This window comes from Nycticebus coucang, chromosome 11 (assembly GCF_027406575.1).
Source record: "Nycticebus coucang isolate mNycCou1 chromosome 11, mNycCou1.pri, whole genome shotgun sequence".
NCBI classification, from domain to species: domain Eukaryota; kingdom Metazoa; phylum Chordata; class Mammalia; order Primates; family Lorisidae; genus Nycticebus; species Nycticebus coucang.
The window spans coordinates 106209717-106225118 of NC_069790.1; the positions used below are offsets into that span (position 1 = coordinate 106209717).

At 34.6% G+C, this 15402-nt stretch overlaps 2 protein-coding genes and 1 pseudogene across 2 annotated transcripts in view; 2 read left to right on the forward strand and 1 right to left on the reverse strand.

Annotated features, from left to right (window-relative positions):
- CYREN (cell cycle regulator of NHEJ) overlaps positions 1–15402 on the reverse strand; it is a 275649-nt gene that overhangs the window by 167503 nt on the left and 92744 nt on the right. The gene's annotated exons all lie outside the window — the stretch shown is intronic.
- On the forward strand, positions 184–2858 carry LOC128598384 (cytosolic carboxypeptidase 3-like). Its single transcript, XM_053608727.1, has 2 exons — positions 184–194; positions 752–2858. The coding sequence occupies exons 1-2, from the start codon at positions 184–186 to the stop codon at positions 1575–1577; spliced, it is 837 nt and encodes a 278-aa protein (XP_053464702.1). The 3' UTR covers positions 1578–2858.
- LOC128598385 (cytosolic carboxypeptidase 3-like) overlaps positions 4907–15402 on the forward strand; it is a 70161-nt pseudogene continuing 59665 nt past the window's right edge.

Consider the following 15402-nt stretch of genomic DNA (forward strand, 5'->3'; position numbering starts at 1 on the left):
TAATAAATTCTACATTCAATACCATATGCCCATCATTTAGATTCAATAGCTATCAAAGTTTTGCAACATTTCATCTATTCATAGGTCATTATTTACAGCTATACACACACATACATATAAGTACATAGTGCTGATAGAATAGGAAGGTGTTTGGTGAAGAAAAAGAGTCACAACTAACCAGGCATGATTATTATGTATATAAACAATGTTCCAGTGAAATTATTATGTTTTCCTTTATTTAAATATCTCCAGTGACTAAGTGTGGGGATTCAAATAGTTATCAAATGCAGTTCTTGTCCTCAAGACGTTCAAATTGTGTAATCTCTGTGATCATATTAATGTATATGTTTTTAATCTCTCCATGTCAGTTATTTTACATCCCTAGAATTACAATTTAATAGAAAATAGGAATATATGTCTGAAGTAAAGAAAGAAATGTTGGACTTTGGATTTCAATAACTCTTTAATTTTGTAATCATTTCTTTTGTAGAAAATATGATTGGGTTGACATATCCAGATTTTTATCAAATACCCATGGTTTTATGTGCTTTCTTGAGTTACAAAGGGATACAAGGGCTTTAGAATTAGTATAGAAGCAGTTTTTCACCCAATAATATATAAAATTTTAAAACTTTTATCTTCTGAGTTACTTGCTATTGGATACTGCCTAAATGAACATTTTTCTCTACTAAACTTTTTATGATAGGCAAATATAGTTTTTATTATTTAATTTAAACTCAAATGTCATTTTTACATTTTATGTGCTTCCTTTCCCTTCCTTTTTGTTTATTAGGGCAGACTATGAATACCAACTGACTGTGCGCCCTGACCTCTTCACAAATAAACACACCCAGTGGTACTATTTCCAAGTCACTAATACCCAAGCAGGAGTAGTCTACAGATTCACAATTGTCAACTTCATCAAGCCTGCTAGTCTTTACAATCGGGGTATGCGCCCACTGTTCTATTCTGAAAAAGAGGCCGACACTCATCATATTGGCTGGCAGAGAATAGGAGACCAAATCAAGTATTATAGGAACAACCCTGGGCAAGATGGGCGCCATTATTTCTCTCTTACATGGACATTTCAATTTCCACACAACAAAGATACCTGCTACTTTGCTCACTGCTATCCCTACACTTACACCAACCTGCAAGAATACCTTTCTGGCATCAATAATGATCCAGTACGGTCTAAGTTTTGTAAAATACGTGTTTTGTGCCACACGCTTGCTAGGAACATGGTGTATGTTTTAACAATCACTACCCCTTTGAAGAACGCTGATTCAAGAACCCGAAAGGCCGTGATTTTGACTGCAAGGGTCCATCCGGGGGAAACCAACAGCTCATGGATTATGAAAGGCTTCCTAGATTATATTTTAGGAGACTCAAAGGATGCGCAATTGCTTCGGGACACTTTCGTCTTCAAGGTGGTACCTATGCTGAATCCAGATGGTGTGATTGTGGGAAATTATCGGTGTTCTTTAGCTGGACGGGATTTAAACCGTAATTATACATCTCTCCTGAAGGAATCTTTTCCTTCTGTATGGTATACCCGGAACATGATTCGTAGGTAAAATAAGCTTCAAGTTACCTCTATGCTTATTTAGTAAAGTTGGTAGTAAGAATTTTGCTCCCACAGTCCCACTCATTTTACTCTAACTTTTCTGAAGACCGTTTGCTATATAACTACTTTATTTTTCCCCCATTCTTCCCAACTCAGATTCTATACCCTTCTGGCATTATGCCAGGAGATTCACTAGCCTTCCTTTAAATAGTGAAATGCACTCCAGAATGTTTTGGTGGCTCTGTGAAACTAATAGTTAAACTTGAATATCCCAAATTTGGTTTCTTGAAAAAGCTAACAGTCCACTGATGTTCACACTAGGATCTTTGAATCCTTTATACGAGAAAATTAATTACATCTCGCAGAGCCTTCTGGCACTGTGTTACTCATGGATGGCTCTGTGAGTCTTTTGTTCATCAGGTTACATACTCAGTTACACTTAAATGAATAATAGTCTCATTTCCCCCTCCCCCAAAATTGAACAGTTTGCATTTTCTAGAATTTAAGAATCTAGAACAGTAAAATGCACATAACATAATTATTTGTTGAATAATTGGGTGAATTATTTGATAGATTAAGGTGATAATCAGGAATATAAATGTGCTGCAGTGGAAAGATTTATTGGATTCACAGATCATCCATTCCAAGTTCTTCCAAGTTCAGGACCTCTTAACCTTTTTGGAGTTAAGCATATCACATTGAAATTCCTGCTATGTCATTTATTAACTATGCAAGCTGTGCAGTTTAGAAACCAGCATCAGTCTCAGTTTCGTCATTTATAAGGTAATTCCTCAACACTGGGAGGACCAAATGTGAAAATTATTACTAAAATACTCAGAATAGGATCTGGGACACTGAAAGCGTAAAACGTATTCAGTGTTTCCTCAAATGTAAAAAGAAAGAAGTTGTTAATTTTAAGCAGATGTAGATATGAAAACTATTTGTAAACAATTTGGGGTTGTTCAAATGTTACAATGATTAGTATTTCTATGGAGAATGCTTATATCCTTGTCTAGGCTTTTGTTACCAGTAGCCCTCACAGGGCAAGCACATAAGAACCCTGTTACAAATCTGAGGATCCTAGGGGTGCCTCCAGGTCCTCAAAGGAGCTGACAGGTTTTAGGAAATAGTTACTTCTACTGTCCTGGACAGTTCAGCCTTAACTTTCACTTTTCTATCATTTTATATCTGCTTAGGAACACAGGGAGTATGTTCACAGAGCTCCACAATGAGGAATGAAAACCCTTGTTTTATGCCCCTCCCAGATGTGAATTCCAGGATTTCTTGGATGCATTTGGGACATGTTTAAGTGATAAAAATAATAATGATAGCCGGGCGTTGTGGCAGGCGCCTGTAGTCCCAGCTACTCGGGAGGCTGAGGCAAGAGAATCGCTTAAGCCCAGGAGTTGGAGGTTGCTGTGAGCTGTGTGAGGCCACGGCACTCTACCGAGGGCCATAAAGTGAGACTCTGTCTCTAAAAAAAAAAAAAAAAAAAAAATAATAATGATAAGTAAATAACTTGTGACTTATTTTTTTCCCAGGGATGGCAAACAATTAAAAGGGTGTTGACTTAATAAATGCAATGTGGCATCCTGTATTGGATTGTGGGATAGAAAAGGGGCATTAGTAAAAGAACTAGTGAAATTCAAATAAAGGTGGTAGTTAATAGCAATGTACCAATGTTGGTTTCTTCATTTTTCACAATGTACCATGGTCACATAATATGTTAACATTAGGGGAAACTGGGTGAGGGATATATAAGAACTGTCTCTACTACTTTTTCAACTATTGTCTAAATATAAAATTACTATAAAGTTTATTAAATATATACATATATAGATAATTTAATGTAAGATGAAAGGCTTTATATGCTGTTTTACTGCAGCAACATAGCATTTCCTTGGGAATTTATTATATAAAGTAATATATATAATAAATAATATGTAGGGCACCTACAAACTTGATATTCATGTCTTATAATTTAGCTAGTTTTCTAAAAACTTGTAATGATCATTTAGTGGTTTTATGTCAGTCTTCTGTTATCAATTACAATTTATTAGGTACCAAATGAGAAAAGAGAATTAATACATGCAGGAAATATTAGTTTGGGATTTCATCATGGATTAAAAGAGTATTGTTTTTAATGGAAGTAATGCTTTAAATGTTTAGATTTAAGGTCTCAGTACTGCTATAAATCTAATATATTTCATATTATTATAAATATCATTGCTAGCATTTTGTATTTATCCTTCCAGATACAATAAGTGGTGCATGCTATTTTGATTATTTAAATAATATAATAATCCTATCACCTTAACACACCACCCTTCTTTTACCTTTTGAAAGCCTCTTCTGTGAGTCATTTTCATCAATCAGTTTTGGGGGCCTATTTTTTGTTGTTTTTATATTCATTGAATATTAAGTTATATACACTAAGGATTGTCCTCTTAAGGAATGTATGATAATTTCTTTAAAATATTAATTAAGCCGGGCACGGTGGCTCATGCCTGTAATCCTAGCACTCTGGGAGGCAAGGCAGGTGGATTGCCAGAGCTCAGGAGTTCAAGACCAGGCTGAGCAAGAATGGGGCCTCATCTCTAAAAACTTAGCCAGGCATTGTGGTGGGTACCTGTAGTTTCAGCTACTTGGGAGGCTGAGGTAAAAGAATTGCCTAAGCCCAAGAGTTTGAGATTACTGTGAGCTATGACACCATAGTACTCTACCCAGAGTGACAAAGTGAGACTCTGTCTCAAAAAAAAAAGTAAAAATAAAATATTTATTAGAAATATATTGGAAAAAAATCAATTCAAACCTTAGTTACCTTTTTCTCAAAATGATAATAAGTCGCCACACTAATCAAGGGTTAAATATTGCTTAGCTTCAGGACCAAGTCATCAGGCACTCAATTTTTAACATATTGGGTACTTAATTATGTGCATAGTGCTATTCTAGATGATTTGAAGCATTTCCCATCATTAATGAGCTTACATAACAAAAATATGCAAACTTTGCTAGGCAAGTGCCAAGTAAATGGAACCAACATTAAATGCTACAGGAATTTAAAGAAAGAAAAACTTTTGGGCTTGACTAGTTACAAAGGAAGTGAGACATGAGGTCAGTCTTGAAGACTAGGGGATAGCATTTACATTTCCAGAGATGAAGGAAAAAGGTATTCTAGTCAGAATTAATGTGAAAGGTAATGGGCAAAGACATGCGTGGGAAAACTTGAATAATAAAGCAGAGAGATCTTGTTGGAAAAATCTTGGAAATGAGGTCAATTTTGTCGTTATAATAAAAGACCACAGCATTCAGTTTTATACATAGTTTACAGTAAATTATTGTAGATTTTAAATTTAAAAAGTATATTAATAATAACAGGCAAATAGATAAGAAGAGAAATAAATTGAAGGCTAGCATATAAAAAACTCTATTTATTTGTATATTACCCTTGTAAATTGATAGTTGTACCCATAGAAGAAAAATACCGAAGTAAAATTTAGTAACTTATTCTTTTTCTTCTTGGTAGACTGATGGAGAAACGAGAGGTTCTTTTATATTGTGATATTCATGGCCACAGTAGGAAAGAGAACATCTTCATGTATGGCTGTGATGGTACCGAGAAGTCTAAAGCACTGTACTTACAACAACGAATCTTTCCACTTATGTTGAGCAAAAATTGTCCTGATAAAGTAAGCATCTTTTAAGATTATAACTTTTCCTTCACTAAACGTTGCCCATAAATAATCCTATTCAGTACACTGTTTTTTCATTTAGTTATTTTCGCTAGTTTATACAACTGACCATAAGAAAACAATTATATGGTTCTGTTTAGTGACCAATAATTTTAAAATATGGAAAAAAAGAACAAAAATGCCCCAAATGCTACCACCTTAGTACTGTGTCTCTATGTGAATATGGACAGTTAGCATTTACCAACATGTATCTGTCTACTTTCCCTTGTTTAAAAAAAAAAAAAAAAAACTTAAAAAAATAGGGTTTAGAAGGTCAACAGAGGGTGGGTTTGAGATGTTTGGATGGGTTAAGTGGACGTTTTGAGAACATGGCTTCTCCTTTGACAAGTACTCCCTTATCCCAAGTCCTCCCTTATCCCAAGATGTTTAATTGTGATGTTTAATGGACATCCTTGCAGTTTAAGATGACACTTTTAAAATAAATTCTCTCTTAATAATGACTTAAGCCCTGCCACTCAAATGGGAGAATCAGCAGAACCTGTAGGATCTTGTTTGGAACTGATATTCTCTATTGTAATTTTGTTCCTGTTTATTTTTAAATTTTCTTTTTGTTTCACTGGAAAGGAAAGATGATGCTCAGTTTTAAACGTTAAAAGTGTACAAGTTGCTTTGTTACAATAAGACTAAATGTTTACACAAAGGATTTGATGCTTTTCTCTCAAAATAGATGTACTTTCATTGATCTTCCAAGTTTGACTTGTATAGCATCATTGTCAAACTTTGTCACCCCAACTTCGTATTTTTTGATACCCACTTTGCAAGATGACCTCAGGGCTATGTGGATTGAATAAAGGGATTTGAATCAATGTATTAAATGTCTTCATGGCTAGGAAATGTGCATACGATTTACAATTGGTTTCTGAAAATTATTTGGGATATCAGATTGCTCAAAACTCAGTTCTGAATATGTTGTGCCCTTGATTTTTATCTCAAACTGGTAGTTTTAAAATGGGCCTTTTAGCTGGATATAAAATAATAGTGCCTGCCACCACCATCAAACAGACCTGGTGCTCTAATACCAAGTTAGAGCACCTAATACCATTGGGGCAGTTACTGGCTTGTCTTTGTTGGCCCTGTAAAATGTGGTCAAGAAGACAGGGTATGAAGGACTTGTTGCTGGTTAGGAGTCACTTTGTTTAAGTCCCAGCACTCTGTAGCACAAAGCTCTTGTGACTGTGAATCTGGGTGGTATGATGGACTCTGCTCTGTCTGCTCAATGCCGTTGTGCAGAGAAGCTCCCTAATGCATAAGCTTTTTAACGCTATAAAATATAGTAGCTGAAATTAAATACCACTTTTTCAGAGGTGAATTAATGGACAGCCTCGTTAAATTCAAAGTGTTTTGATGTATAAAACTTTGTAAATGGAACTATTCCATTAATAGGCAAAGTGTAACAAAACTTGTCTAAATGGATAGCATGTAATTTCTGCATGTCTCTGTTTAATAAATATATCACTGTATACCAATAAGGAATCTCACTCTAATAAAGGAATATAAAGATTTTTAAAAAAAAGAACAAAAACACCCCAAATGCTACCATCTTAATACCACTACCATTTTATCTTTGAAAACTTCCTCGTTTTTGTCAATCCTTCTTGAAGCCTTACTTTCTATTGTTATAATAGTCATTGAGAACATAAATTATACATGCTAGAGATTATGCTCTTAAGGAATGTACAATAATTTCTTTAAAGTATTTATTAAAAATTTACCAGGAAAAAAAAATCAATTCAAAAAGCAATGTTCAAAAATACATAGAAATTAAAATGAGAAAAGAATAATTATATTATTATTTTCAAAGACTGTGGAAATTTCAGAGCCATTCATTTACAAAGATGTGAAAATTATTTTAATCATTCTTTAGAGAATAGATTTTAACATAGCAAAGAAAATTCCTGCAGACGTTCCCTTAAATTCTCAGGTAACAGACTCAATTATCAGTGACTTATTGGGAAATATTTATAGGCTTCTAGAAATAGTTGGGGCTCAAAAACACAAGGAAAGGATGACTGGGCAAAAATAACTATTTATAGGAAGAACAGGTTTGTTGCCCAAATAGGATTCATCCCTTCAGAAAGAAAGATCAGACAAACCAAATTTGCAGAGATAGCTTCCTATATAACCAAATTTATATAGGGATGACTTCCTATATGTTTTCCATAGGAAATATATAACCTATAGCCTTTGGGAAATGTACATATTTCCTATATATAAATTTACATAGGAATCACTTCCTATGGAAGTTATGCTGCCCATACTCTTAATCATATCCTGGTTTAAAACAAACCTTAAGACATTTAAAGAATTAAAATCATAAAAATTATGATTTCTGACCATAATGGCACTAAGCTCAAAGTCAATAAAGGAAACGTAAGAGGAAAATCTCCAAAAGTGTAGAAAATAACCACATTTCTAAATAATCCATAGGGCAGAAAGGAAGTCTTAGGGAAGATTAAAGTATAGTTTGAACTGAAGGAAAATGAAAATATACAACACTGAATTTTGTGAAATTGAACTAAAGTAGTAGTATGTGGGGGAAAGTGCATAGCATTAAAAGCTTATGTTAGAAAAGAACAAAGATCGGAAATAAATAATCTAAATTTCTTCCATCAGAAACCAGAAAAGCCAAGGCTAAATAAACCCAAAACAAGCAGAGGGAAGCACATAATAAAGATAAAAACAGGTCAAAGAAATTGGAAACAGAAAAACAATGGAGAAAATCTTTTAAATAGAAAATTTATGCTTGGAAAAGATCAATAAAACTGATACAACTTTAAGGAGTAGAAGGAGTAGAAGAAAGGGGAATGGGGGAGGGGTGCGCACTAATGATGCAAATTACCAACATCAAGAATAAAAAAAAAAAAAGGAGTGTAACAACAGACTGCAGGATTAAAGGGCAATCAGGAAAACCTCAATTCTATGCACATAAATTTAACAATTTAGGAAATGAACCAATTCCTCAAAAACTACAAACTACCCAAACTCACTCAGGAGAAATAGATACTCTGAATAGTCCTGAAAAGGATGCCAAAGAAGAAACTTTCCAAAAAGAAATCTCTAGAGCCATGTAGATTCACTGAACCATTCTGCCCAAAATTTAAAGACACAATCTTTTCCAGGATTACCATGATACCAACAAGGCAAAAGCAGCACAAGGAAAGAAAACTACAGGCAAACATCCCTCATGAACATAGATTTTTAAAACCCTCGATAAAATATTAACATATTAAGTCCAGCCAAATATAAAAAGAATAACACACAATAATACACAAAAGAATAATACACAATAATACACAAGGACCAGAAGGGTTTTATCCCAAGAATGTAAGGCTGATTCCGTATTTGAAAGTTAATCAGTGCAATCCTCTACATTAAAAGTCTAAAGAAGAAAATCTGTGTTTGTGAACTGATGTGGAGAAAATCACATCAGTTGATGTAGAAACAGTTTTTAACAAAATTCTACATCCATTTATGATGAAAACATTGGACAAATAAGCCAGGCATGGTGGCTCATGCCTATAATCCTAGGACTTGGCCTGTGGAGGCTAACGTGAGTAGATTGCCTAAGATTAGGAGTTCTAGACCAGCCTGAACAACAGTAAGACCCCCACCCCCATCTCTACTAAAAAAATAGAAAAAGTAGCTGGGATTTGTGGTGGGTGCCTGTGGTCACAGCTACTTGGGAGGCTGAGGCAGGAGGATCACTCAAACCCAGGAGTTTGAGGTTGCTATGAACTATGATGCCACAGCACTCTACCCAGGGCAACAGAGTGAGACCCTGTCTCAAAAATAAATAAATATATATATACACACAGACACACACACACACATACACATATATATATTGAAAAAATAAAAACTTAGAGCAAATAAGGAATAAAAGGGTACTTTCTCAATCTGATGAAGGATACCTACAAAAAACTCTGTAGTTAACAGCATACTGAAAAACTGAATGTTTTCCTCGTTAGGTCAGTAACAAGACAAAGATGTTCACTCTTACCCTTTTTATGCAGCCTTATACTGGAGGTTCTTAGCAGTGCAATAAGGGAAAAAAGAGAGAGAGAGAAGGGAAAGATGGACAGAGAGACCGAAGGAGGTAGGGAGGGAGGGAAAGAGGGGCAAAGGGGGAAAGGAAGGGAGGGAGGGAGGGGCTGGGAGAAAGAAAAGAAATCAAAGCAGGCAGACCAGAAAAAGTAGTAATGAGGACAACATGATTGTCTACATAGAAAATCCAAAGTGATCTACACAAAACTCCTAGAACTAATCAGTAAGTTTACCACAGTTATAGGATACAAGGTCAACCCACAAAATCCAACTGCATTTCTGTATACTCACAATAAATAACTGTAAACAAAAATTAAAGCCAATACTATTTTTACAATAGCTCCAAAATAAACAGTCATAAATCTAACCAAACACCTGGTGAAACCTTAAAAAAAAGTTGCTGAAATAAATCAAATACCCAAATAAATGGAGAACCATGCTGTATTTTAGATTGGAAAACTGGACACAGATATCAACTCCCCAAATTGATCTATAGATGTAACTCAATTTCAAACAAAAGCACAGCACAGTTTTTTATAGATATAAGCAAATTGTTTCTAAAATTCAAAAGTAAATGCAAAGGATCTAAAATAGGCAAAACAATTTTGAAAAAATAATAAAGTTGATGGAATAACATTATCAAATTTTAAGACTTAGTATAAAACTGCAATAATGAAGACAGTGCATTAATAGGAACTGGTATAACACTCAGCAATAGTACAGAATAGCAAATCTACTAATAGACCCACACATATAGGGCTTTTTGACAAAAGTGCATAGGAAATTTACTGGGGAAAAAACTCTTTCAATAAATGGTGTTGTGATAATTGAATATCCACATAAAAAACAAAAACAAAAATCTTCCGCCTTACATGCAAAATGTAAAACGATAAGACCTTCATAAAAAATCATAAAAGAAAGAGTTTATGACATAGAATTAGGCAAAAAAGTTCTTAAACATGTTCTAAAAGCAGAATTATAAAAATGATACTCTGGACTTCATCAAAATTAATCCTTTTGCTCTGTGAAAGAGCCTGTTAAGAGGATATAAAGATAAGCTACAGATAGGAGAAAATATTTGCAATCACATATCTAACAAAGATATTGTATCCAGAATAACTCAGTGGCTATAAAACAAACAATCCATTAAAAATGACAATAATCTTCAATATACACTTTACCAAAAAGGATGGTAAATGAGCACATGAAAAGATGTATGACATCATCAGCCATTTGCGAACTACAAGTTAAAACCACGAGGAGATAGAATTACACACCTACCAAAACTGCTGAAATAAAAAATACTGACTTTCCCAAGAGCTGATAAGAATTTGGAGCAGCTGAAACCTTCATACACATACATTGTTGGTCAGAAGGCAAAATAGTATAGCATTTTGGAAAATAACTTGGCATTTTCTGACAAAGTTAAATGTTCACTTATGTGATCTAGAAATCCTATTCCTAGGTATTTACCCTAGAGAAACGAAAACTTACATTGACATATAAACATGTACACACAAATGTCTGTAGCAGCTCTGGCATAACTGCTAAAATCTGGAAACAATACAAAATGCCCTTTAACAGGTGAATGAATAACTGTCCTTTAACTGGTGAGTATTAGTAAATCCATACAATGGGAATAGTCAGCCATACGAAGGAATGAATATTCATACATGCAGTGGCTTAAACACATCTCAAAGGTATGCTAAGTCAAAGAAGTCAGTCTAAAAAGGTTACACACTGTATGATTCCATTTAGATGACAAGCTTGAGGGGGAAAAAATAGTGACAGAAAGCAAATCAATGGTTGCCAAGGGTTAAAGGTGGCATGAGAATGTGAGTGCAAAGGAATAGGGCCAGGGAGGGGAGTTTTTTAGGGGTAATAGAAATGTTCTGTATTCTGCCCATGGAATGAACCACAAAAAGTCAACTTATTATAGGTTAATTAAAAAATAAATTTACTCCTCAAAATCTCTTTGTAGACATTGATACCTTTGCAGACAGTCTTTCAGGATAACTTTCAAATGGTTCTTCATATGAAAATAAAGAAGCTTTATTGTATTTCTGGAAATCCTCAACACTAATCTTCATTTCTAAATACATTTGAATCCCAACCTAGAACTTTTTTAAAATGTGGGATCTTACCCCAACAGTATCAAGAATTAATCATCTGATTTTGAATACTTTTTATTTTTTTTATAAAATAAAAAGTAAATTTTATTGCAGGAATTAGAGTCTATAGTTCTCAGCAATGTAAATGTATCATCCTTAAAATGAATTGTTTCCACTGGTCAGGAAATAAAAAGTAGCTCCTGGAGTTTTAGTGAGAATTACAGATTTTGCACAACTGCTTTTGCGTTTTCAACCTTACTTTCTAAAAAGATGCAGGTATCAGAACAATGCGTCTCATTTTTATTTGCTTCTTTTCAGTTTTCATTCTCAGCTTGCAAATTTAATGTTCGGAAAAGCAAAGAAGGAACAGGAAGGGTAGTCATGTGGAAAATGGGAATCAGGAACAGCTTTACCATGGAGGCCACCTTCTGTGGATCTACCCTGGGTAAGAACAAGTGTTCTTATTCTCAGCTCTCAGAACTTTAAACCGAAGATATTTTTTAATGTAAAATTAATAGTATAGTAAGCCCTTTCTTCCCGTTTAAATACATACTGATATTTAACCAATTCTATTAACAGAATGAATAAACTCCCACTACATAGTTATCTCCATTCCATCATTTCCTTTTGTTTAGAAAGGAAAGTTTTAGCATGTATGTAGAATATTCTGATTGTATAATAACTAATCTTTAAATGCTTGTTATTTTTAAGGGGGTTTCTGCAGATTTTTTAAAAATGGAGGTTCCTAATGATGTTTTAAAAAGCAATGCACATGCCTAAAATACGTGGCAGAAATCAGTTTTTTGGATTTGTTATTTGCAAGACAAAATAGATAGCTTTTTGGTCAATTGATGTTTAAAGGGAAGCACTTGGTTCCCAGAATAAAAACTAAAAGTGTGCTCTGCAATCTCATTTAAGAAATCTTGCGGTCACATCCAGCATATCCTAAATATGGATATAGAATACTACATACTGAAATAATTGTCATACTGTCAGAAAATGTATTGACTCAAAGGAAAGTGATGGAAACCAATGTTTGTAATTTCCAGCTAGTTTTTAAAGCACTTTGAAAGTGACATAACATTATTTATGATGAAAACATTTTCCTATAAAATCTTTACCCAAGTGATTATCAGGGCCTTTTATAACAGATAACCCAATATTCCATAACCGTCTTATTGAATTGTCTTCTGCCTTACAACACTGACTCATCTCTTTCAAGTCACCTTTGGTCCGGGTGGTGGAATAGGAACAAAGGAAAGCAAAAAGCTGTTCAATGACTTGCCCCAGAAAAGAAAATCCAAAGGATGGATATGGAATCATATCAGTGTTTTGTTTATACTTTCAGTTTTGCAATTTAGGCCTACCTGCTAAAAAAAATTAACTCATCCTCAAAGGTGGATAAACTTATTGATGTTTTAGGTAATAAACGAGGCACTCATTTCAACACAAAAGACTTGGGGTCAATGGGATACCATTTTTGTGATTCTCTCTTGGACTATTGTGATCCCGACCGCACCAAGGTAAGCAAAGTCCATTTGGTAATGCATCAGATTCCAGCCTATCAGATCATGTAACCTGCTTGTGGGCCTACAGCAGTTTTTCCTTTTAATGTCCTAACGGTGTCCATGGGTTTTGGATACTTAAAGTTCCAATAACTATTGTTCTAGGTATCTATAAATATTCAAATAGTTTAAGAAATAAAGTTATTTTATAATGATCTCATTTATCATTTTTTCCCCTAGTATTATCAGTGCCTGAAAGAATTAGAAGAAATGGAAAAACATATGAACTTGGAAAAGATCTGTGAGGATTCAGATAATTCTATGATAGAAATTACATTGGATCTAGAGTCTAGGTAACTCAAGGATATTGAAGTAATGCAATTTCCAGTGCTGTTTTACAGTGCTCTTTATAATAATATTAAGATAAAATTGTCAGTTTCAGCTGAAAATCTCAACTGTAGGAGGGAAAAAAATTACTCATGCACATTATTTTGGCCAGACTTCATCAAGAGTTCCTTTAATTTATTCTTGCATTCAAGTAATATGAGCATTATAGTATATAGTATACTCATTCTATATGAAAAATATAGCAAATTGGTTTTTGTTTGCTTTTGTTTTTGTTTCTCTTTCTGTATTTTAGTAGACTTTAGTTATAAAGCAGTTTTAGGCTTACAGAAAAATTGAGTGGAAAGTACAAGTAGAGGCTTCCCAATATTTTTTTTATCCCCATACATGCAAACCACTACCATCATCGAGTGGTACATACATTACAATTAATAAGTCTACATTGACACATCATTATCATTCAAAGTTCATAATATACATTAATGTTTATTCTTGGTATTGTACATTCTATGGGTTTGGACAAATTTATAACAATGCATACATGTATCCACCATTAAACTACCATGCAGAGTATTTTTATCACATTAATTTACCCTAAGGGTCCATTTATTAATCTCTCCCTCCTTACAATCCCTGGCAACACAAATCTCCAAGTTTTGCCTTTTCAAGAATGTCATGTAGTTCTGAAGTCCCCAAACCCTAGCCTTAGACCAGTATCAGTCTGTGGCCCACTAGAAACCAGGATGCTAGCATTACTGCCTGAGCTCTGCCTCCTGTCCCCTACCCATGGAAAATTTTTCTTCCACGAAACCAGTCCCCTGGTACCAAAAAGATTCAGGCCTGTGGCCTGTTAGGAACTAGCCACACAACCCACAGCCGGAGGTGATAGGCCAGCAAGCTTCCTCTGTATTTACAGCCCCTCCCCATCACTAACATCACCACCTGAGCTCTGCCTTTTGTCCCCTCTCCTACACACCCTGCCCCAATCCCCAACCCCCATCTGTAGAAAACGTGTCCTCCATGAAACCCGTGCCTGGTGCCAAAAAGATTGGGGACTGCTGATATAGTTGGAATCATGCATTATGTAGCCTTTCAGAGTGCCTTCTTTCTCTTAGTACATGCATTTAAGTTTCCTCCATGTCTTGTCATGGCTTAATAGCTCATTATTTATTTATTTATTTATTTATTTATTTAGAGACAGTCTCACTTTATCGCCCTTGGTAGAGTGCTGTGGTGTCACAGCTCACAGCAACCTCCAGCTCCTGGGCTTAGGCGATTCTCTTGCCTCAGCCTCCCAAGTGGGTGGGACTACAGGCACCCGCCACAATGCCTGGCTATTTTTTTGTTGCAGTTTGGCTGGGGCTGGGTTTGAACCTGCCACCCTCAGTATATGGGGCCAGCGCCCTACTCACTGAGCCACAGGCAATGCCCAGCTCATTTCTTTTTAGTGCTGAATAATAGTCCATTGTCTGAATATACCATAGTTTATCCATTCACCTGCTGAAGCATCTTGGTTGCTTCAAAGAGTTGGCAATTATGAATAAACATCTGTGTATACGTTTTTTACTTTTTTGAGTAGATATCAAGGAACATGATTGCTAGATCATATGATAAGAGTATGTTTAGATTTTTTTTCCCTCCCAGCATTGCAGTAGATCACTGTCTATTTTATTTTATTTCATTTTTTATTATAGTAAGAACATAGTATGAAATTTACCTTCTTTGATTTTTAAGTGTACAATATATTATATATACAATGTTGTGGAACAAATCTTTAGATTTATTCATCTTGCTTAACTGAAATACTATACCCATTAATTAGAAACTCCCATTTCCCCCCAGCCCCTAGAAACCACCATTCCACTTTTTTATCAATTTGACTATTTTGGATACTTCATATAAGTGAAATCAAGCAGTTTTTGTCTTTCTGTGACTGGTTTATTTCGCTAACCAAAATGTCTTCCAGGCTTATCCATGTTATTGTATATTACAGAATTTTCTTCTTTTATAAAGCTGAATAGTATTTCACTGTATGTAGAAAGATCATATTGTCTTTATCCTTTCTTCTGTTGATGAAT